We start from the raw sequence: 26,356 nt of genomic DNA, 5'->3' as shown, positions 1-26,356 counted from the left end.
ATTCTGCCCACTTTACGACATGATGATCGCTCGACGAATTAATAAAGCGAATAACTATGCGAACGATAAATTTAATCCCACTTTAGGATACTAATTAATTATTTCGATTGCTGACGCAGTGAAAGTTAAGGCTTTCACATACGTTCGCAATTTAACGGATAGAAGATAAAATAAATATATAATGTGATGTTTGTAAAGAATAAAACAACGCTTTATAAAATATCAGTTGAAATTTACTAAGAAAATACTCAATGACATATAATGGCTGACAAAAGCCATTCCGACTAATATGTAATTTTACGATAATTTTTGTATATGTGAACCTTTTTTCAGTTTATAGTATAAGAGTTAGTAAAATTCTGTTATAATTAACTTCAGAACATAATATTTTTAGTACTAGAATACATTCATTAGGTAAGTACTTGTATATTAGATTTTTACTTGTACACTGAAAAAAAATTTCGAAAAAATAGTGTTTTCTTATGAATAGTATTAGTTGTAAGTAAATATTTCTTTACTGCAAAATGTTTATTCAAACAAAAAATAATACTTAAATCGAATAATATATGTTTGCATTCAGTAAATATTTATTTGCAATAAAGAAACATTTACTCGGTATTACTATTCAAGAAAATATCACTTAAATTTAAGAAATTTTTTTTCAGTGTAACAATTCTTTATCTGAATAATTTAATAAAATTATTTATTACAGAGGAATTAAAAAATATATTATTAAAACAGAGAGATTAATTCTTATAACGAAAAACGAGTGTCACATATGCTGACAAAAAATGCCCGGCTAGAACGGACAACGCGAGAGCGATCTCGTGACCGCATTGGTGATCAGTCAGACTCGCTGGCTTGCATTTTGCAACAAATGGTGACTCCTTCATCCCCTAATCGCACGGCCGGCTTGAGGATCGCGTGATGATGCCTTTAAACGGGGCATTCTGTAGCCAGTTAACCATACAGAACCGACAACATTTGCCTAAGCGTGTACACGTCAGCTCGGACAAGATCAACTGCGAATAATAGTTCCTTACCTCGATCACATCAGGCTTACCCACGCCAAGGATGAAAGAGTAGATACTCGAGCGATTTGTCCGTAGGATAATATCTGCAACCTGGCGATAAATAATCTACAAGAGAGAGAAGGAAATGTTTTCGTGTTATTTATGAGTTAATTATATGATAACGATGATGTATATGCTTCAGTACCTTCCCGCACGGATCATCCTGGATTAAATTCTTACGAACAGAGATGATAAAAAATACAATTAAGTCTGTTATCTTTCTTAAGTAATTTAAACAAGACAATTTTGGGAACGAATTGATAAAAGAAATGGACGATGGCTAGGGAAAAGAAAATTTGTAATGGCGGCTCGGATATATTCGGTACAAGAAGTTTATTAGGGTTTATTTACAAGGGGAGCAGCTTGCACAGCAATAGGTGTACGCATTTCTCACAACACAAGCATTAACAATGTAACGCTCTATCTATACTAACACTAATCGCCGCGGCGATAATAATCCTTTAGGTGCTTGCAGAGAATGCGCGAAGTGTCACCCTGAAATACTTAGGTCCAATTTCACAACTCACCGTTAATCTCTCAACCGAGGTTTAACTTATTTTTTATCTCTTTTTAATTCTAGAATTGGAAAGATGAGAAATAAGTTGAACTTCGGTTAAGAGTTAACCGTGAATTGTGAAACTGGCCCTTAACGATAGCGAGGATTTTTCAATCTCTCGCTAGGCTCAACTTAAACGTGAATCGAATTTCAAAACTGTCGGTTCTTTAATCTACATAACATACTTTATTTAAGAGACATCCTGAGAACGTTCATAGAATGTTCTATGGATATCTTTAGGATGTCCTTTATAGAGATCGGTGATATGTGGAAAACGATTTATCGAAGTACTGTAAATCCTTTCAGTCAAAACGTGTCACGTTCAAGGCGCTCACTTCGCGCTCACTCCACGTCGAAGTATGGAATCGAAACATAAATAACGATAACAATAGCTTGTGATACGAAATATACAGCTTATATTACAAGAGATAGAGGCGTAGTTATCTTATAACGTAAGTATATATATGTATACCTATATACAAGTAGACTTTAGTCGTCGTACAGCTTAGTGTTGTCCTTAAAGATGTATGTATATACGTGTATTATGTATACGGCATTATACGGCAGTTATGCCGCCTTGAGAATCAGGATGGTTACATATGTACAATCCGTTCGTATTCTTGCGCATGCGATTCGCTGAAGATCATTGTGATCTTTGCAGATCGTTCGCTCGACTTTGGAACGACACACAACTACTGTGTTTTTTGCATATGAAGATACGCAGCTACAAAGTAACAATTTCGATGAAATATAGAAATGAGAACGCACAACGAAAACCTTTTCGCTCGAAAAATAGGGTGAACCGATTCGGCGTATCATCAACAGTTTTTCCTTTGACAGTGAGAGTAGTCTGGGCGATCAATTTATATGTTGCAAGATACATGTCAGGTAGAACTTAAACTTCAAGATATCTTGTTTGCAGCATCTCTTCTGCAAGTGCAAGAAATTTTTATGCAACAATATTGTTTTTATTTTTATTGATTTCAAAGTGCATCTTTAGATGTATTTTAACCATGGACGTAATCAGGATTCTTTTAGAAAAGGAGTCAAAATAAATTTGAGATTTTTAAACCTGAGGGAAGAGAATAATCGGTATGTGTGGACTATCAGATTTGTTTTATTTTATATTATTACAGTTAATTAATTACTAGTAAATCACACATATATTTATAATTTACTAATTTTATTATTATTATTATTTTATTTTTGTTTAAACTGACTGATTGAGTCTTCGAATTGGAAAAACTTAAATTTAGAACACTGACTGTCTTGGATTTTCAGAAAATCTATACCTTTCTGGTTTTTTTTTCTAAAATTAATTTCCTATGAATACTCACTAAACATGATCTGCTTAAGAACTTTAATTACTTCTGTTCTTCTTTAAAGTTGAAATGAAAACCACGGCCTCCTTCACTCCTCCTGACTACGCCCATAATTCTAACTACCAAGATCACGGCGGCCCTATCACTTCCGATCGCTGATCAAGGCAAGGATATGTACAAATCGAGCTTCTCTCTCGGTCCCAGGGTTTAGTCAGGGAGACAACGGAATCGCCGAGTCACGTGAGACGGCTCGGGTCCCCTGTGCTTTGCCACCACGCCAAAGGTCGAGAGTTCAGCCGAGAGAGGCAGTATTCAGACTCTCGAAGAGCGTGAGCTTTAACGTTTCTTTCCTCCGGTCCATCTTTGCGGCGCGGCGCGAGAAAAGGACGGAGAACGACAACTCGCTGTGGCCAACTCGGGAACCTTTGACACTACAATTATCGTCGCTATTCACGCCGGATTCTGCACGTTTCGTCGGTACCCCGGACTCGCGGCAACTTCCTCTGCGACGTCTTCCGAAGCCGTGTGACACGTGACACGCGCGACGGAAATCGATCCTCGTTTTTACGTAAACATTTCGTACCAATTTGTCACATTACGCATGTATATAAATGTGCAAATGCTCGCGTTTATTTTGTATTAATCTAACGGAATGGAGACCGGCTCCTTCATAATTCAGTGACAAAAAACGTAATAATTAATTAAACGATAAATATTGCACTTTTAACGAGAAAATTCTGTAAATGCTAAGAATTTTGTAATTCTGAAAAAAATAAAATATAAAGATTTATTGTAAAAATAAAATAAGGTATTTATTATTTTAAATTAATAATTATTATTAATAATAATAATAACAATATATCATTATAAGATTATATTATTAATAATAATCTTCATTATTAAATTGTATCAGTTTATTTCATGATGACAAGGTGAGCTTGGATATTATGGCCATGAGTTGTAATTTCTTTAATAATAATTGCTAAATATAAAGCATTTTTGTAGTCATTCTGAAAGCCTATGGCCATTTTTCCACACGTTTATCTTACCCAAGTTTACCCTATTACAATTCTAGTTTCAGTTTATGATTGTGTTTCAAGACAAACAAATAATCGACAGGCAATTTACTTGAACTGGAAAATGTATGTAAAAATTCATACAATAATTATTATTAGGCACCTCCGCTTTGATCGAACATAACACCTATAATATATATTTCTACCAAATAGATTAATTTTAATCTTGGTTTAACTTAATTCGGTAGAAATGGACATAAGGCTCTTTTTACACACTTATTTGTATTATTTTTTAAATAACATGATGGAAATCGAACAACGCACGCAAAAGTTTCGTCAATTTTTCAATGAAAGAAGACGAATATTGCAAAATGAATTAATTATTACATTTCGGTCTTAGTCGAAAAAAGTTGACTTTCATCACATCAAGAGGAATAGATTCCTCTATAAAAAACGCTACGCAATTGTATATTCCAATTGTATAGAGTCTCTTTATCTAAATGAGAAAAAGCTCGTACAGTCTTAATAACATGTTTGAGATATCAAACTTCTTCTGAATTTTATTCCTGCATTAGATTGTAGAACTCTATTATTCTGATTTTTATTCCTGCATTAAACTGTAGAACTCTCTTTCTCACTTCTTCGCCAAATATCAAACATATACCTATCTCACTTTAAGTTCCAAAAAGTACACTAGTTCAGCCACAGAAAACTGATCTATCGAGTCTCTCCAAAAGAAAATCGCGATCATTGTTTTCCTAATAAAGCCACAAGAGACTACGAGGGTGAAAGGTCTTGGGCCTCCCTGCTGAGACTGTCTGTAGGAGATGGCGTGGCCCTTCTGGACGGCGACGGCGACGGCGCAGCCGGCGTCGAGGACTTAGGGACAGTCGTGTGGTAGGGCGTGAAACGGTTGTGAGCCAAAGCAAGGGGCGACGGATAGAGCGGTCGTGGGGCTGCGGGGCCTGTCGGATTCTGTTGGGAACTGGACGCGACCAGCTGCTGTTGGTGGTGTGCCGCTGCAAAGATAGTAGATCCAATTGAAGAGGCCCACCATAAGTGGCCCAGTTGCTGTTGCTGTTGATGTTGCTGTTGCTGATGACTGGTACCCGCGGCTGAGGCACCCGGATAAACCAAAGTGGGGTTGACCAACTGGGCGTAAGGACTGGTAGCAGCTACGGCCGCCGCCGCTCTCAGCAGCATCTGAGAACGTGCAGCCCACAAGGCTTTCTCCTCGAGACTGAGATTGTTCACGGTACTTGGCTGAAGTTGTTCCATTTCAAAGGGAAGCCGGTGCGGAAACCTCAACGATTGCTGTTCTGCCAGCATTGACTCCATCGTCTCCCTAAAAGGGAAGCTGCTCCATTTTATGCATGCCGTCTGTTAATCGCGATATTCTTCAAAAGGACATCAGACTTTCGTCAGCCATGACAAGCAAAATTTAATAATGAACTGTCCATTACGTTTTCAAATTTTCGTATTTATCTTCTCTGTCATAGACTTTTTGGCGCTAGATTAATGATCTCCTTTAAAACTAGTAGTTAATTATATGATTTTACGGCTAGCAAATAACTTTAATTGTACTATTCAAAAAAAGAAAGATAAATCTTTTTCCTACATCAATATAGAATTGAAGCGAAGTCAACACTGATTTATGATTGTAGTTCCAAATTCTTTTATCATAGACGATTTCATCGAACTTGGTGCTATATAACATCAGTTAACAAAGAGCTTACCTTTCAAAGTCCGTGAGACGAGAGGAATCTCGAAAGCCCTTGGCAAACGGATTACTGTCGATCTTGAGCTTCGTGATCTGTAACAGGCGGAAAAATGGCCGTTGGTTAGTACATGGCGGACAGGAGATTGGCGATCGGAGAGATCCGATTGCCCCCGGACTCGCATTAGCATCGGCGATCTCTTGCAAATTCTCCGATCTTATTACCCGGCGCGCGACAGCTCGGTTTCGCTCCGGGAAAATTACGTCACCGGACAGCCAACGGCGCGTGGCGGAAAACGGCCGGCTGTTTCGAAACGGTTCGTTCCATCGATCGGGAGTCAACGGCTCGTAAAATTAGAAGAAGGCGGCGAAGCGACGTACCTATACAGGGGAGAAGAGAGAGGAGGAAGCTGGGGAATCAGAGGGATCGGAGAAGAGATAGGGGAACGTCGCCGATACACGGAAATCCTCGCGGGCGTTACGGGAGTGATCCGGGGATGCACTTGTTCCAAGATTTTTCTGGCAAATAGCAGAGTTGCTAGCTGATTCAACACTCGAACTGAGAGATCAGATATTACTTTTAATCGGAACAAAATAAGCGACAAGAATATTATTTAAATGTCATACGATAATTAACCCTTCAATACAGTATCTCTATAGCACAGAATGGACAATTCTTCATTTATCGGAAGACACTGTTTCGAGAGTAGCATGAGAAAAATTATGAAACGTACGAATTTACTAAAAATAAAGATTTTATAATTTTGTGTAAATATGAATATATACTGAGTATTATAGTATACTAGGTATATTAATTGACAAAACGTTTATTTCATATAAAACTTTACTTTATTAGTATTAAACAAAAAAAAGTATACGTGATATAATATAAGTTTGTAGCCAAAGGTAGTAACCAAAGATAAAGAAAAATGCTATGGGAGTAGGTATATAATAACGTTATATATATAGTTAGTTTATAGTGACATATTAAACTCAATGTATATTTCTAATGTACCGGGTTTTTTATTTTAATTAATGCACTTCTCGAAAATGAGACGTGGGAATGAAAAAAGTTTCAGATGAAAGTTATGTAAATACAAGGGGAAAATACGATGGCATTTATAATTTACCATTGGTTTCATCTTGAATGACCTGGTCAAAATTAGGGCAAAATCACTTTGAATTTTTTAAATAGAACCCTCCATCTTTTTCATTGCATATTCTGTATGGACATTAAAAAAAAATTAATTGCTTAAACTGCACATAAAGGAGTTCATTGTTAAAAGAAAACCTGTTCATATTGCTTCGGTAGTCTAAAGGCTCAGGATGCTCGGACGGAATGCCAGAGATTCGGATTCGATTCTCGGCCGGGGTAATATTTTTCGCGATATAAATTATTTACAGATTTTTAATATGTCATTCACTATTATTAAGGACAAGATGCTATGAGCATCAAAATTGTTAGATTGTTAGTTAGTTTAATTCGTGATAGTACTGCGGTAGTTTATTAGAGTTTGCCTTGTAAGTCTGAAAAAATTTCGGAGCGCATTTAAGAATCTACATACGTAGTATATAAATTCACACGAAATTACATTAGAAGCATTCAAGATTCAGCTCGACCATTACGGCATGTTCTCATCGGTATTCTGTTCATATTAATTTTCTTATAAAATAATAGCAGCTCGACTCCCTTCAGAGATATATTTAAAAAATAAATAATCTTTGTTTTCAGTAAATATAGTTGTAGAAAATCATCTCCTTTCTTCTTTATCATTTTCTTTTTAATGGACCTTTACATATTTATTCTAATATTTTCTGGTATGTTAGCAGGCAAACTGTCTCTTATTGTGAAGGCAAAGAACGCTTTGTTCACACTTGGCACTTAAAAAACCGACGACTAACACGGTGGTCGACAGGAAGAAATCCGAGATAGTCTGTCTACGTGTTGGTCTACATATCGTCACGTTTGTAGCTTTTTAAGTGGTTGGACTGCATTTCCTCTCTCGCTCGTATGCGCCACCCCTACGGAAATCTACCCTAAGTCAGATCTGCACCCTAGTTCGATGTTTCGCATTACCTACAGGCCCACCCACGACGGATGGGACGGATACACAGGTGGCCCCGTTTTCGAGGTCTCCAACATTGACCGTCTAAACGACGCCCTTCGCTTAGTATCCTCTCTTTTCGGCGAAATCTTTAAGAACAGATTTCATTGCCTGATTCCCAAGAGATACCTGCGTTCCGACGATTGCAAAGTTTTCAAACATAAAAAGATGTGTTGAACCGACAAAATTTTCCGCGTATTTAAGCGCGAAACGCATCAGCTTACGCTATAAGGCGATCAGATAAGTATTATACTTCAAAGAATAATAATTCATTTTACAAAAGACCGTAAAATCTCTTAGTATTTTATTCTTACTTGTTAACGACGTTTTGCGTGTATTCTTTTATTATAATATCTGTACTTGTGTGCATTAATATATTATGATTAGTAATAATAGCTGCATTATCTATTAGTTTAAATTTTATACTAAGGAAATGTAATTTTATACATTAATTTATGTATAAATTTCAGCAATATTTTTTTATAAAGATCTACTACCCAAAATAAATCTTTTAAGATTATTGCAAAATTACGGGTTATTATATGTATAGAGAAATAAAGTATAGGATTTATACTTAAAAAGAATGATTTTGCTGAAGTATATATAATATCTAAAAATTTTGACAGATACAGATCTAATTATTTTAAACTTCGATGATTAGAATTCTTTCGGAGTTCTTTTCAAATCTTTGCAATTATTACGAAAAGAAAAATATATTTTTCGCAATAAATTGTTTACAACTTTTTAAGATACTCACATTAGCATATTATTAAATTTCTTGGCAATTTAATTCGTAATATTATTATTCTAGATTAAGATTGCGTTTAAACTGAAAATTATTGAACAGTGTAGTGTAGAATTGAATACATATGTATATATTGTATATGCGTTCGCACCAAAATATTATTTAAGCATTATAATCCAATTTAAATCAATAAAGCTTTCTCGTTATTGTGTATTTACATTGCGGTCTTATGACACATATTTTATAATAATAAACTAAATTTGTCAAAAAACCAAGATTTGCTAAGAATTGTTTAGAACGCCAAAAGTTAGTCAGACGTAAAACCGAGCTTGTGGTAATTGGTGATTAGATGATGTCGTTAATTAACGTCTTCCCACACGCGTTAGTGCTTGAACGAAAGAAAATATCGGCGGCACCACATAAAAATGTCAAACAAGCGTAGTGATATCCCTCGACACGAACCCATCTAATTTCCGTCCGGCGAGCCAGCAGGCATAAATCAGTCCTTGTCTTCCGGGTCGAGTGTCACGGACGAGATGCAGTATGGTACGACACGCTCCTGCTGCTCTTCGACTACTTGGGGTACCGACGTCTTTTGGAAGGCCCTCCCACCCACTACCCGAGATGAGGCACAACACGCGTGTATTTATTTGGAAAAGAGAGCCGCTTGTCGCAACTCCAGTTATCCGTAGGTGGTCCAATTAATCCACACTGTCTCAAAACTAGGAACCAAATGATGCGTCCCATTTTCACAGTAATAAGCCAATTTGAGGAAAATTGTTGCTTCGGCATTTTAATATCGACTTAATACACATAAAGTATTAAAAAAAATATTAGATGTTAGTCAGGTGCAATAAAAATATGATATAGAGATAAAATTTAAAAGTTATATTCTATTAATCAATAATATTGAGTAATATGGGTAGTTTTAGAATTAATCTAATATTCAAGACAGTAGGTACTTTTTCAGAGCTAATCCAGTATCCAATGTATTCTTTTATTTAAATATATATATATATAATAGTTTTTAATTTTCAATGAGGACTTTTACAAGAAGCGAATCTCGTAACGATTTACATTCGTAATCTTTAATTGACATATAATATATGAGATAGTTATCATCCTCATTCTCTTATCATACATTTATTCAGCAATCGCAATAACTTTACGAGTAGTGGTAAAGGAATGTTCTCGATAAGCTCGTGGACACGAGTTAGCATCTCTTTCCGCGTGTAACATTACGGACGAGAGCGAACGCCTCGACAACTGTCGGGACTGAAAGTCGTCGCGCGACTTCCAGTTTATCTGCTCGTCGAAAGGTCGCCGCCGTTTTCGCGTCCTCGGCGACGGAGGACAAAAAAAGAAGGAAGAGAAAAGGAGGAAGGGAAGCAACGAGGGAACGGAGAGTGGCACTCTTGGTGTGTCGAGTGGGTGGTCCAATTACCCTACGGTTTCGCGCTCACGAACAGCACGTGCAGGCCCCGGTAATAAGACTCTTTCCTTCAAAGCTGAGGCTAAGCCGGTGCTAAGTCCGGGGCCGCCTCGGTTTTAGTTACGATTCCGCTGACATCATTAGCCAAACATCTGGTCCGCCACGACCACCACCATCACCACCGTCGTCGTCGTTGTCGTCGTCGTCAGCATCGCTCCCTCGACAACATCTCGCCACCTCCGTCTACGTTCTCATCTACATCTCCTCCTCTCTGTCTATATTCGCTTCTCGTCATCGGTCTGCCTGACGATTCGCGTCGTCGTCGTCACTTTACGAGCGGGTCGCCGGCGATATTCCGTCGCGTGGGTCTTTGAGATCCGCGATATAGACTATACCGGACGTAAGTTCAGAACAACTTCTGGTCTTTGATATCGGTGCTTTACCGCGTTTTCCCGACTAACATTCTTGTCAAACTCTTTGCTTTACGGTCTGCTGGTTCGCAGTGGCGTGGTGTTACGTTTGTAAATTTTATTAAATCCTATCTTTCTATAATATCCTTAAAATTGCTAATTCTCAATTTTGAATAGCTTTCTAAAATTTCATCGAAGAAGAATAAAATGTATGTTATTTGTTAGATATAAAGAATAGAATTTCATTATTCTTCTCGCAATCTTCATTAACGAAAAAAAAAGTGTTAGATTGTTTAATATAATTTGCTACTGTAGTGTGTGTGTGTAAAATTATAACCATATAAAAGTTGTTTAGAACACAGAGAGAGAATGCCTCGAAGTATTTGACAAATAATTATGTAGTTTAAGCTGATTGTTAGAATATCATATGTTTTGTAACTCACTCATCGTGTTTCAATCTCCTACACAAATATTATATTTTGATAAACTAACAAAATTAATGTCAGATTTATATCTTGCTAAATTTTTCAATATTTTAACAAAATTTCGTTCTTTTTATGAACCCTTATGTGTTCTAAATAAAAACTAAATTAGACAGTCATGTTGAGAAGAACGTGAATCTCCGCGACGGGGGTTCTATCGCGTTGATGGATGAAACTTCCAGCAATGTGGCGTTGAAGCCTCGACGCCACTGCGGCGGGCTCTCCGACAAACGCGGTTGACCCGTCGAAGTTATACGATTCCGCTGACACGGCTCGGCCAAACGCTTGGACCACTTCCCAGACCGATTTACGATGTCGGCCGCGTAGCGCGCAGCGAGTGGTGCGCCGCGTGATAAATTCGCTTTGCATGCTCGACGTACTGCATGGCCCGGTAGCCCCCGAGCTCGATGCCCGAGCGCATCGCCCGCCGCGTGCGAATAAATCCTCGAGGGAGATGCATCCCGAGAGATGACGCTCCGCCACGCACGGGAACGTATGTCGTGCCGGGCGCGATACGCGGTGCGCGAACATCGTACGATCTTTCGCGTTAGCCAAGTCATTAGGGAAAACAAGACGATTAACTGTAAGACTATTGAGCGTGGCCGATGTTTGTAATAGAGAAGTTCCATACGTGGATACGTACGACAAAAAATAAACGTAGATATTTTTATTAATAATAATTATTATTATTAGAGTTTGAATTTTAAATTAGAAAATATATAAATTGCTACATAAATCAATGATACAGCAAATTTCTTAGTAATTATTAATGAACAAAATAAATTGCATTATTTTACAATACCATACATTCCTAATATCATGATGATACATATTAATAAACAGAAAAATGGTTTAAATTTACAAAATGACACACTCTATCATTAAATCCGCTATATATATATTTGTTTAATATTTCGTAAATCTTCCATATCTATAATTTTCATATTTATTGTCATATTATTCTTATTTTGTGATTGTTTATTTATTTGACTTTGTCTTACACTCTCCGTCATCTACTTGGTTGCTCTTTGACTCACTTCATATTTTACATTCACTGACTAAACATGTCTTTACATATACATTCATGTGAGTTAAAGTTTTTAACGTTTTTACTCTTTTGTTTCTTCTTAATATCATATTAATGTAATTTTATTGTTTAGTAAGCCGTTCAGTTTGGTGGAGTGTGTAAGACAATTGTTTTTTGGATGGTCAAATCAAATGTTAATCATGTGAGTTATTACGAACTGTTCAAAATTATTTTTTTAATTTTAATTTTATTCTGCTTTCTATTTTAATAACGACTGTATTTTTTATAGTGAAACTTTAACTTCATTGATTTCTATTGGATTTGATTAGTAGTGATAACACCTCTAAAGATTCTAAGTTCTTTGTATATTACACTGAAGAGGACCCAGATTGAGGTCGAAACGTATGGATTTATATTAATTAATAAAGAAAAATTTTCAACACGCAGTCACCTGGTGTCGGCTCATATTGGCAACTTAATGTTATTCTTTGATTTCTTAGTAATATTTTTATAATTATAATCTCCAAATCTTACCTAAATCTGTACTTTTAAGATACTTACGTCTGTCGCAAAGATAAAATGCAAGCTTACAAAATTTGAGGAAAAATAAGGCTGGGTCCACAACCTCGCTTTAAGAGGCCCTAAGCCGTAAAGCCGTAAGAAATTGAACAATCACAATCGATTCTTCTCATATTCAACTATGATTAATTAATTTCTTACGGCTTTACGGCTTAGGGCCTCTTAAAGCGAGGTTGTGGACCCAGCCTAAAGTATTTAAAAATCCCGGAATTCTTTATCTTTTATTTTGCTGAAGAAGAAGTTAAGAATATATTTGTCTATAAATCTTCGCATTTAAGATCAGTACACATAGCCGGTCTTCTTACATTTCAGACCGTTTTAAGTTCAGTCTTAAAGTGTTATGAATCAATCACAGAAACATAGCAGCATTTTAAATTACTGAAGACAGTCTTAAAATAAGAACTATAAATACCAGTCTAGGATTTAAAGGTCTTAACTCAAAATCGAGACATGGGATACGTCTTAGGCTTCGACAGACTGGATAAAAGTTGCAAACTCACTTTGTTACCCACGACAGTCTCACCATCATCGTCACGAACGTATACTTTTAAATGATTCTTTTTGTATTTCCTACGTTCCAAAGGAAGAAGCATTGTGACGATGGAATAAAATGACGAGACACCCAGTATACTTGCAAGCGCGGCGGCTTCGACTTTCAAAGCGCGTCACGCGACGAAAACTTCAATGTGAAATTCACGCGTTTCCAAGGTCCGCGACATGGCGGAAAGTAATTTTCTGGGAACGCACGCAGAGGGTACCGACGTCGACCGGCCGGCGCGGCGCGGTGAGAACAGATCGGCACGGCCGATCGAAGGACAGGTAGCCAATTATGTCCAGCTGCAGAGCGCTAGGTCCGATGAAAATTGAGAGAGAATTTGCGAACACGGTGGGCGGAGCGGACCCAGGCGGGCCCGGATATTCCGACGCCGACGTGTACTCGCAGTTAGCGTGCGGATCCGATTGGACCAGGAAGTCCTTCGCCAGGGAACAAGAGAAGGCGAAAGAAGCCGACCGGTCGAAAACATCAAAAGCCGAACCCTAAATTAACTGCTTTTCCTCTCACGCAACGAATAAATAAAATTCTAAGAATAATAAAGATCTGACAATGAGTGAAGTGAGTTACATTTGCGGCTTAACAAAAACTGATCACTCTTAAAGTATTCATCGAGTCTATAAATAATACATACACTTGAAACTTCTTTTGAAGACGCAATCGAATAACTAATAGATCTTGTCATTTCATGATATTCTTTTATCTGATACACGATTAAACGTATGTAAGCTGTCACGAAGTTATAAGAGCTACTTAACGTAAGCGTGAGTTATTAACGTGGACTTTGCGTTAATAAAAGATATGCGGAGAAACGCTTCCCAGGTGAGAATTGTATTTTAAACGACGTGTGCAATATATTTTTCAACACCACTTCAGTTTATTCCATCTGAGTTACGGCATCTGATCTTCGTGCTCAACGATTAAGATCAACGTAATTGAATAATAAGCGGCTGATTTTTCCCGGCTCCCGGGATAACTCGTGGCGTCGTCGTAGATTTTTGATAGGTGAAGTCGTTAATTGCGCGCGTGCGAGATACGTCATTATGAAAATTCCGAGGAAGCGTGCGTGTTCGAGGCCGATTTAAAATTAAAATCCCGGCGGAGCGTGCGCGCGAATGATTAAAGCACTCTCGTCTAATAACCGCTCGATAACGCCTCGCGTATTGTTCCGGAGCGCGCTCGTAATCGAATTTGCAAGACTAATTGCGCGAGAGGCGACCGGCGACGCGGCGGATAAGCATCGTAAACTTCAGCTTAGCGCGGAATAAAGTCGGCATTATTTCACGCAACGATAATATTCCGTTTATCGGGCAATGCGCCTGTCGATCGCGTCAAGATGCGTGTTGTGTGCGAGCGCGGCATTGTGCGTTACCATGCGGTATATCCACGCGTTTAATAGCAGCGCTGGCCTTACACAACGATAAATCATGACCCATAATGGACAGCCTGGTGGATTTTTAAACGGAAACGATGGAAACGTCACGGAAACCTACTTGCCTACAGAATAAAGTGTAAGCATTGTTATTCCATGCAGTAATTTACTGATGTATTACGTAATAACTTTTCTCACGATGATGATATCGCTCTTTTACACAACTAAAAAAAAAAGCATGACTTTTTATTTATTACCATGAATGAGTTAAATAAATATTACGCCATCAATCATTAAATGTAAACAAACGTCACTTCATAAATAATCGTTAAAACGTTGCAATTAAAAAAGGTAGTTTTTAAAAAATCTACACCATTCAAAAAGCGTATTTTTTAAGGGTGAAAAATATATTCTTTTTGTGCTTAGTTACGTTTGATTAATCAATAATTTGCTGTAAATTGAAAAATAACTTTTTAGGAAACGTCATTTTTTTACTTTTCTTTTTACTTCATTTTGTCACTTTTGAAGTACGGGAGCAATTATCATTTGACCTTTACATTTCTAAAGCAAGTTCTCGCATTTGTAAAATATATAAAATAATATATATAAATTATAATCCATGAGAATCTATTTCGAAGTCTTTAATGTTTAATTTTTTATGTACTGGATGCCATCTAATGCAACTTTTAATCCTAAGTTTTTTGAATCTTCTAATACTAAAGGATTGTCATTTCCAGCTTCCGGATTATCAAATGTTGGGTCTTCAATTAAACTTTCGAAATCTAGACCCTACGTTTCGAAGTGCCGGGAATCCTCGAGTTTTCAAGCCCTGAAATATTTACATCCTCAGATTTTAGACCCTTAACTTCTCGACTTCCTCTAATCCCTGTATCCTCAAATCCTCGAATCCTCCAATCTGAATCGCATTAGATCCCCGGATAATATTCTTGATTCTCGCGATCCTCGAAACTCCTTCGGGGAGCTTATCCGAAGTGCACGTCCCCTTTCGCGCGGATCCTCGAGACGCACACGCTCGGTGGAGACCGCGCGAAATGAAGCCGTAGGTAATTGAAAGGGATGCTTTCGCACCCGAGACCCGGGTGTCTAATAATAGATTTAATAGAGACACGCTCATTGAGGAAGAGGGGGCCCCGCGCTCTCTTGCCTCGGCGCGCTATTTAGTCCCGCTTGTGTGCTTGCGCCGCTACGCTCGCTCGCCCATCTCATCGCCTTTTTTCGCCCTTTGCCGCCGAAACGCCGCTCTGCCGTTATGGTGACGACTAGCGATAAAATTAAATTATCATACGCCGGCTGATTTATAAATACGTCGCGACAAACGCAACACCGCAGGCGACGTTTTAATCCAAACGCGACGCCTTCGTCAAGGCGTCCACAGGGTGGTCCCGAAGTTCGTTCATATACAATCCAAGTTTGGACAAATTATACGTTTTTAAAATATTCTACTGTCTTCTTGCTTCATATATAATATCTATTATATATTATATATACAATAATAATTATAATTGTAATAATAATATCGCTTTCTCACTTCAAAAGTGACATAATACAAAAAAACACAATTTTCGATTATGATATCATAAATGAGTTAAGTAAATATTATCTCATTAATCATCAAAAATGACCCAACGCTTGTAACTTCATAAAAAATTGATTAGATCGTCACTACTTAAAAAGAATTTTCTCGAGTATTGTGAAATCAAATTGACAAAAATGTGTGATCACGTTAAGAATACATTCTTTTTTGCTAATATTATTTTCTGTCAACTTGTAAAATAGTTTACCTCCATTTTTGGAAAATTTAATTCTTTGAGTTGTGTCACTTTCAAAATAAGAAAGGATATATAGATTAAATTTATGACAAAATATTTCAAGATTTTATAAATGTTAGATTTTTATATTAAATATTGAATTTCTATACTTGATAAAAAAAAAAACATCTGGATAATTACACGTATCAAACACTTCGAATTTAGAAAAACAAAGAATATGTGCGTTTGAGTAAGTTATTTTGATTAAGTATAATTTCGCAAAGTTATGCGAAAAGATTTTCGTGTTCCATTACAAATCTCGAATCCATTCACACTTAATATTCAGAGGAAAGGACATTAATGTCTATAGATACTAGCCGCAATCCCTCTCATTAAAATTACAATCACAATATTTCAAGTCTGCATATACTAAGGAAGAAGCGTTTTATCTCTGACAGGAGCTGACGTTTTTGGTACATGCTAGATATCATGTATAATTCCGAACGTGTATAAACCGAACTCATGAAAATTCACACGGCCACTTGAGCGTTAATTCCCGACGGCGGCCGGTAACACGCAGCCGCCGTCTGCTGCCGCCGGTGTCGAAGCGCCTTGAGAAAAGTGTGATATTAACACGATCATTAACGTCGCGTCGACGTCGACGAGCGAAAGCGCGCGTTTTAATCTCCTCGCTCACGCAACCTGCGTGTTGTCTTGTCTGGAACGCGAATTAATTAATCCTCACACGCGATTTATTTCGCGCTCTAATATAGTCCGTCCGTATAGCTTTGAGGGACATTGAATCGCGAGGTTGTCTCCGTCCGAGACGTCGGATCCGAGACACTGCGGCTCACGCGAGATAAGTCGTCTACAAGGCGTTTGTGGACCGATGCCGACGATCATGGAGATCCTCGTGCTCTCGCGCGTGTCAGCTTCCTCTTCGCAGCTTTGCCGAGAGCAGCGCGACGAGAGAAGGCGGAGTGGTAAATATTGCGCATATAGGCGGGCATCAGGTTCGACGAGGTCGAGACACACAACCGACGTACCGCCGTGTGTGGCTCCGAGAGGAGGCCCCAGCCCTTCCTCTTCTTCTTCTTCTTCTTCCTACACCTCCCTGTCTCATTTGAACGCGATTATTTATGTTTTCTTTCGTTCGCGTCCGCGCCGACGCCGACGCCGACGCCTGCAGCAGCCACTAAAACCATAGCCTGCTGCCTCTTCGGCCTCTCTTCTGCCGTTTCTTCTGCTTCCTTCTTCCTTTCTTAAACGTCGATCTTCGTTTCCTCGACCTCGAGGGGAAGATGCAAACAGGGCTGTTTTAGAATTTAAGAAATTTGTAACTGCGACTATCGAAGATTATTCGACAGCCAAAGGATTAGAGATATTCTAAGGTGTTTCGATTTCAAGGAACACAAATTCAATATTCAACATTTTTCATAATCCGAACATCTAATTACAGCTAACAAAAAATCAGAGATATGGAAAAGAATTTTTTTCTTTTTAAATCGTACAGATTTTTAGAAAATAATATTAAAAGTGTAATGTATATATGTACTTAACGTACATCTGAAAGCTTTCCTTTCTAAAACTGTAGAAAATGAAATTTTCTTGCTATTCTCTGTCTTATTTTCTTTCTTCTTTATGCTTCCTTTCTATCTCTTACTTGCTCCTGTTTTTATTCTCCTCCCTCGTGATCCGTTTTCTCTCTTTGGACGACTCGCTCGGCTCATTTGGTAATGCACGAACGCGGTGGCAAGTGTCTGAATTATTACCCGACACATATGGCGATTGTTAAGGGGCATAGTCGTCCATATTTTTGGACATTGCCCTACATAGACTAGCGACGGATTTATAGCACTGTTGAGCGATTATTTCTGGCATGTCGTTACATCGAACTTTTATGAATTCAATCAAAATCATTACGATACGATTTTATTCCGGCAAATTCTGTGTGGCGAATATCGTGTAATTATTTTTCAGTTAACTTGAAACAATTTACAGCCACGTTTATGTTTAACGATATTTACTGGAATACCTTTTTAATAAGATGCTTGTACATATTTTTTGAAATTTGCATCAACGAGGGTTCTTGTGGTTGCAAATATATGGGAGGAAAACAAAACGACGCAGAATCATTTTGATGACGCCCGGTGATGTTCCGTAACCTTGACTGTAACTTCCGCATCGCGCCGATTGCAAAGCAAACCGCGCTCATTTATTATTAATGCGCACTTACGCACTTAATTTACCACAATTTGCAGGCGGGAGAATCGCACATCCTGCGACGAGGACACGAGCGTGCGCAAACATGTCGTTAAACGTATGTCGCAATTACGTCACCGGGTATATCGGGTAAGGCGTGCATTGTGCCTGGAAGCACAATTTTGCGCATCCGCAAGCGTTCTGCGACATACAGAATAATTATTCGTAATCGCGTAATTATCAGGAGTTCTTCTTTATGCCCTGCGTCTCCGTTTTCGCTTTGCGCAATTAGGTACTCGGAACTGAAACGCATGCAGCGTGCGTTTCTTCTTAATTCTGCCGTGAAACGAGAAACACAGTTGAAGGAAGAAGAAAAGAAACATCATTTATTAAGAACTTACTCCCCATGTTTTCTAACATAATTTCATATGATTATGTTAATTAGTTTGATATCAGGTATAGGGTGATCGACCCAGCACTGTATCACTCACGTTTGTTTGCTTTAGCACAACTTTAGACATGTGCATCAACTTCACGTATAGGCACTTCCCTCCGTTCAAGAAATACAATACGTGACTTGCGAACAGTCAGAGAAATTTGAGCTTAATAACAATGAAAAACAAAATAGATAAAAATAAATCGTAATATCGCATGCAGTCGAGAAATGTCGAGCTCGCTGTGCGACGAGTTAGACTTCCAACACAACGACCAGAAATACTACAAAGCGGAGTGCCACTTTGTTGACAAATAAATTTCTAAAAGTGAGAAGCTGAGCACTTCCTTGGGGCGGTAAGCAAGTACAAAGTACGCGGACCGCGAATAATAGACGACCACGGAAACGTCGACTATGCCGCTGATAAATAAATACAAAAAGCATTGAAATTTGTACCGTGGAAATAGCGTTGTTGTAAATAATTGCTGCATTTAGCAGAAAAAGCAATTTTACAATTGTTGTAAAAGTCTTTAATATGTGATCGGTCTTACTCTTAGTTCCTCACTTGGACCTAAATGCATAAACTAATCATATTCGAGAATTTTACAACAGTTGCAAAGCTGCTTTTTTTTGCTAAACACAGCCAAGAAATGGCTATCAGAAAAATGGCTATGATGACGGATTCTTACTTAAAATTAATTTTAAAAGTCGAAAATTCTTAATGAGGATTATGGTGAATGTAATTCTAATAAATATATAATATTTCAAAAACGGATAACGCTTTTCGAGAATTGTAATAAAAATGAGAAAATGTAAATGCAATTTTTTTTTTTACTGAGACTATAAAGTATTTGGTATTTGTAACTATAACTGCATGATAAAATAATTGTAATCACACTATTAGATATTAAAAGAGCAATGGCAATCCAATTTCTGTTAAAAAATTACATTTTACATTTTGTTTTTAAAATTTCCATGTAAATCAAAATATAAATTAATCCATTTTTGTAGTTATAATTTCAAAATAAACAACGTTCATGTTAATGTATACATATACTTATTATTAGTAAATAATAAACTAAATTTGAGTCAAATATAATATATCTTCTTCAGCTAAATTATTTAACTCTATTATGCATATATTGAGTAGAAATAATGACGACTATAGAAATGATTAAAGATAATTCAATTGGATTTAACTTGACATTATGAATTCAACAGTGCAGGAGTTACAATTATTATTAATATGTTGTTTGTATAATAATTATATAATAATTATATTTATAATTCTGTCAAAAAGTATTGATATTAAAAATGTCTGTAAATTTTAGTTATTAAATTATAATAATTATAGTTATTTTTTTCTCTAAATGTAAGTAAACTAGGAAATTCAACTTCTCTGAAAATTTAAACTGATAATATTCTTCTTTACAAGTTTTAACTCTTAATTAAATTGTATAGTACAGTATTTGTAATTAAAGATATATTAAAATTAAATTTACTTCAAAAATTACCACGAGAGTTCATAACTCATTTGCGTTCCAGAAAAATCGTAGAAGCAAAGAGTGACAAAGTCTCTGACGGAGTCCAACCGTGGAAGCGTTAGCTCGCATAATGGATGTCCACAACGACGGGAAGGAGGATGAGGGGAGGAGAGGGAGGACAAACGACGAAGAGCACGACTACTATGAGAGAGGAGGCGACATCAGGGGGCGATAAGGAGCCGGCAGAACGGATGGAGGAACTCCCCGGCGAGCGGGCGGCCGGAGGGAAGGAAGAGAGGTGGCAGTTAGGATATGAATTATGACGTGGTGCGAGCGAGAAAGACGAATCGAGTCGGTCGCGTAGGTCGTTACGAGGCGCTCGAGAAGGGAAGCGCGAAGGTCTACCGGGGAAGAGTAAAAGGCAAAAAAAGTGCCGTCCGCAACGATACGCGGTATTGCGGGGAGAAAAAAGGGCAGTCCCCGCTAAACGAGCGCACCCCCAACGATGACTGTGACGACGACGACGACGAGTGACGAGGAACGTGCTAACCGCGACGAATGGCTTTCGAGTTGGTATATACCGTACGGGGGAATTCAGTACCAAAAATCAGTAGGTTGTACCATACATGTGAATATGTACCAGCGCCTATGGGGAGTCCGTATAAAAGTGCTAAGGTCGTTTGCTATTGATAACCAACCGTGGCTTGTCGGTTGATTATGGCAATTTGCGTTTTGCATGAGAATCCCTCAATCTTTTTGCACACTGAGAAAAATATTTTGGTTGAACCAGCAAAAATACTCAAAAAGAATTTTTGGCTATCATAACCAGAAGTTCTGTTTGGTCTCATCAAACTCATGCTATTCTGATTGGATCTTTTTATTGGTTAAACCAGAACATTTTTCTCTGTGTAAGATATCAAGAATCTCTTCGGTATTGGTTAGCAAGAGCGAATGTTCGAAATGATCAACGCCTATGAACATATTAACTCTCCGAATCGTCAGTCTATTGGATTTATTATGATTATTTGGATAACAAAGATTTTCATGATTAAAAGTAATTCAGTTTTCTCTGTAATGTTTACAAAATAAAAAAATTACCATTATATTTTAATTTACTATTAGTTTTCTGAATTCTTGTTAACTATTATTGCAAAGTTTAATATAAAAATGTTACACAATTCAATTTTCTTTATGTCACACCTGCAAAAATTTGAATTATTCTTATTATAATAAACTTAGTATTCATTCTTTTTTTATACAAGTTGTCACATTGGTTCCTTAAAATTAATTGTGCCTTTCAATCAACATATATTAAATAGGTCTCACAGATCCAGTGTCAGTATCTGTGTTACAAATTTTGACGTCAACTGCAGAGAGTTAATCAAATGTAAATGAAATGGGAAAAGAAAAATTGGCCATTTTGCTGGCGCTGGAATTGCTGGCACCATTCATTCTTTCCACCTGCATTCCATTAATGTTATTAATATTCTTGCCTTATCTTATTGCCCGCAACTATTTCAGTATATCCCTGTTCGTATATCCCTGTAAGCTCATCAACTATCTCTCCGGTGCGGTCTTTTTAATATATCGCCGATTCCGATCTTGTCAACAACTGTAGCCTCCTTTTTCACCGAATCTCGGGGGGCTTGTCTCACATTCTAAACAAGTCGTATCTATCTATCCATCTACCATGCAACATCCGCCGTCGCGCGCTCGACTGCATTTCTACGTCACTAACGCGCATTCCACGATGCACCTCTGTCCTTCTCCGTCTCCTTGCTCTTGTTTGACCGCGGCGCCCACCGTCGACGTTCGCGATGATCGCTCGCTGCTTCCTTTGCTCTCCCTCTATCCCGCTTTTACATTCTAACCCGTCTATTTTCGAACTCGTTGAAAAGCCATGGAGACAACATTTTCACGCACGTCGCCATGTTTGCGAACGCTCGTCCTAGACGTGTAAAGAAAATTCAAGGACTTCTCGCTAATTTCTTTTGTATTCTTTTATCTTTTCTCTACAATTTCTTCAATACAGATTACTAACCCTAATCGGTATTCGTGGGTCCAATGGACCCAGACATTTTCAACTGCGTGTTGTGAAACACTGTTTATAACAAGTATTTTTCATAGCTTTACTTAATTTTAAATTATACAATCTTATTCCTCGGATTTTGATCATAATAAACAATTATTCGATCACATTAATTTTTAAGGTACTTTAATTTAAAATAAAGTACATTAAAAAATATATAATAAACCTGCGAATCTCAGTTAAAGAAATTTTGGAGCAAAAACCGATTAGTGCTAATTAGTAATGAGATGAAGAATCAGAAAGAACGGCGATTGACGCACAAGAAATCAGAGAAAGCTAACACGAAAGAAAAACTTTATATAAATGTGAAAACCTCCGGCAAATCTGCCAACATAGTTATGGCAAGTTGCATGAAACTTCTCACTGACCGTTACATACTTCCGCTCAGCACGAATTGAAGTGAAAGAACGAGCTGGCTATAATCTTGCAGAAACCTCACCGATCAAGATGACGATCGGTCGACGACATTCGACTGTTCAGGAAGATGCGGAGTAAAGAGAGAAAAGAAACGGCGACATACGAGCGGACGGAAGAAGTTCGAAGGCGACGAGGAAACCGCAAAGAACGATAATGACGAGACGAGAGGACTCAGAAAGCGAGAGGCACAAAAGAGAGGACGCCGTGGAAGAGAAACTGGCCCGAGGTAATTGCCGGGGCGTCTCTTCGCACCTCATCATCATCATCAACAGCCGCGTTGCTCTCGTCGTCGTCGTCGTAGACGTCGAGGGTTCCTGGGACCACCCGTTAGAGTCACCGACGCCGTCGTCGGTTTTCGTCTGCATCGGCAGACGAAGCGTGCTGTCTTCGTCAAAAGCTTCGTCGAAAACGACAGTCTAGGCAAAGCGTTTCGCAATGGTCGAACAACACGGATAATGATCGAAGGATACCCGATACTTACACGAGACACTTAATTATGTCAAGTCACGCTAGATTTGGCGGATCATTGCTCTGTTTCTTGTAATTCTAATTAGAGCTTAGTGTCATATACATTTTGTATATGTTAAAATGATCTCCATCCTAAAAGCATCTAAGATATTTTTGATATTTCCTTAATAGGAAAATAAAGAAATGATAATAAAAAGTCTATAATATTTGAAATTCCAAATAGATGTTACACACACGAAATAATTAATTTGAATAAAAGAAATTATTTACGTAAAATAAAAATGTAATCTTCTTACGCGCGCGCATATTCTTTAACATTTTTGTTCTTGAAACAGAAACAAGTATTAGATCGTATCATACATGTATAGAATTATTCTTCATAATTGTTCATTACAAATTGCTCAAGAATTATATAGCGAAGAATTTCGCCCGAATCGAACTCAAGCTGTGCGTTCTCCCTCTGAAAAAAAAAAAAAAGCACGTCATCCCTCAAGGGGATTCACGACCGCCGTGCTGCTTCTCGCGGCAACAAGAAAAGAGATCGATTAAACGAGACTGGGATAAGCATCGGAAACGATGCCAGATAGTTGTCCGTTGTCGCCTCTGAGGATCATAGATCTTACCTACGTCGAGGTCTGAAATTCCAACCGCTGTTGCGGCACAGAGGGGACGATGAAACTCAGCCTGCTCGACGGCGCGGCGGCGATGGCGATGGCGATGGCGGCGGCGGAACGGGACGCGCCGCGACGCTCATGGAATGCAAACGACGCTGACCTGGACCACACATGACGCCGCGGTCGGCTTTAAACGACTATCGTGAAATACGATAATGCCCCGTCGTTCTCGTGCGCTGAACACAGAATCTGAACTTGGACACGGAAGACGGCTCGCCGAGAGGTCGAGACTACCACTGGCACACGCAGCGTTTCTCTTACGATCGTTTCGACTGTTGCAAGTGTACCTTTGGTAGTTGCATGCGCTTTAACAATCATGAGCCTATTTGAGGAGTATCGCGTTCCTAATATACATCTGCAGTCTGCTAACTCGTACTCTGTGTCATCTACTACTTATAAATCTCGAAGAATATATATCGTCTCCTTACTTTAAAACTCGAAAAATTTTAAATTTCTTTAAAAATTTGAAAAACTGTTTTTAATTTGACAAAAAGTTGTTGATTAATCGAGTATTATTGGCAAAAAGATATATATTCTATGATCAGATATTATTTTTGTAATTTTTCAGGTTAATAACCTTTGAAAAACCATTTTTTTTAAACTGTGACTTTTTGATAATTTTTTATGAAGTTAAGTTAGTTCTTTTGTAATGATTAATAATGTCAACTCATTCATAATGACTCAAAGAACATTATGATATCTTACGACCTATAGTATATTCAGTTCTATATTATTTATATATATTATTACATAAAAAATAAAATTATATCGATTCGAATTCAATATGTCATAAAAATGGAGAATACATATTTCTTATATAAGTTTTGAAATAGAAAATCATTACACAAAAATTAAATCACAAAAAGCATTAAATACATAACGTATAGGTACATTGAAAAAAATGATGTATCAATTGCATTATTTTAATTGAAAATAATTTTATTAATAGTGTTAATAGAAAAAATAAAATTGTATTAAAACGAGAACATGACAATTTGTGTCATTAATAGTGTTATCGGATTAACAAAATTATTTTCAATTAAAATAATGTTGTTGCTGCAACATTATTTCTTTCAGTGTAGATTATAAAAAAAGATAAGAAAAACTATATATAAAATATTCCCCGTGTAATATATAATACATAAAATAAGAAAGAAATGAACGGTTCTCTCGAGTAACATATATCCACGGCATTCTCGTTACGCGAGAGTAGCATATCTACGGCACTCGTTAACGTCGACGTATCCGCGAGGTGTTACGCCAGTGTCTTCGCACGGTCGCTCGTTCTCGACAGAAACGATTATCGAGGATGAAAGAGAGCCGCGGCAAGCGAAATGGAGGAACCAGTCCCGTGCGGCCGAGACGTGGTGAGACGCGGAGGACCGGAGGCGACCGGACGATCGGACAGACGTTACGGGCCCAGCCGTGCTAAGGAAAGACGGAGCGTGCGGGGCGCGAGAAAGAGAGCGAACGAGTAAAAAAGAAAGGCAGGAGTGCGCAACGGTAGCGAGAAACAAAGTGAAACTTACGAGCTGATTCTGATAGGCGGTGACAGCGGTGAATATGGCCTCCGGGAATACGAAGGTCTTGTGCGGTTCCTTCTCGAGGTCTACGATCGGCTTCGAGCCCGAGTCCGGCCGCTTCACCAGGTGGATCCTCGGCTGGTACTTGTGCATGGAGTTCAGGACCAGCTGCAAATTAACCGCAAACTGACTATAGACTCGACACACAATGAATGTTGTAAAATTACACAAGAAGATGAAGTATAATGATGTACGAGTGATTTTATAATGTATGGAGATTGTATTTGCATCTAAAAGGAATATCATTATGTCTACAGAGAGACACACTGTTAAATTCATGATGTCAAATTATATTCAATTTGAGTTATTTTTAAAATCATTTCTATAAAAATTCCACCTGCTTCCACTCAATACATTGTTACTTACTAAAACAAAGGAGATAAACAATTTAACTTAAGAAGTGTATTAAAAATAACTCCAATTTAAATATTATTTATTAAGTGCATATGTAATATGAAATTGTTTATTATACTTTGAAATTAAGCAATTCTACAGAAGTGGATTGATTTACATTTTGATACAATGGAAGTTAAAATAACAAAATATTATTTTAATGAAATGATTGGATTATCTCCTTTAAACAGCATCTAACAAAAAAAGAGAAATAATCGACTCGATTTCTTACATTGCTTTGAAATCAACGAAATCAAACGTTTGTAAATAAATGCTTGAGTTTCCAAATAAACTTTCCTCGGATGAACTTTAAGTTATAATACTTGTATAATTGAAAACGCTCTTAGGTTGTTAAATATTTAAAAAATGAAATTTAAACAAATTCTTTAGATTAAATTTTGTTATTGTTAACTTCCAAGTGCATCAAAGTGTATTATTTTAATGCGAACATGTAG

The 26,356-nt window shown here is 37.6% G+C and overlaps 1 protein-coding gene across 1 annotated transcript in view; it reads right to left on the bottom strand.

The window, feature by feature from the left end:
• Positions 1 to 4,744: 4,744 nt before the first annotated feature.
• Positions 4,745 to 26,356, bottom strand: part of LOC108774310 (T-box transcription factor TBX20) — a 57,887-nt gene continuing 36,275 nt past the window's right edge. Inside the window, exons 5-7 of the mRNA XM_018540382.1 lie at positions 25,455 to 25,616; positions 5,704 to 5,780; positions 4,745 to 5,324 (exon numbers count right to left, since the gene is read on the bottom strand). Coding sequence (XP_018395884.1) covers positions 4,745 to 5,324; positions 5,704 to 5,780; positions 25,455 to 25,616 — 819 coding nt within the window. The remainder of the gene's footprint in view (positions 5,325 to 5,703; positions 5,781 to 25,454; positions 25,617 to 26,356) is intronic.

The sequence above is a fragment of the Cyphomyrmex costatus genome, unplaced genomic scaffold (genome assembly GCF_001594065.2).
Source record: "Cyphomyrmex costatus isolate MS0001 unplaced genomic scaffold, Ccosl1.0 scaffold241, whole genome shotgun sequence".
Taxonomy (NCBI): domain Eukaryota; kingdom Metazoa; phylum Arthropoda; class Insecta; order Hymenoptera; family Formicidae; genus Cyphomyrmex; species Cyphomyrmex costatus.
The sequence above is the reverse complement of the archived record's forward strand: the minus strand, read 5'-3'. Positions and strand labels throughout refer to the sequence as shown.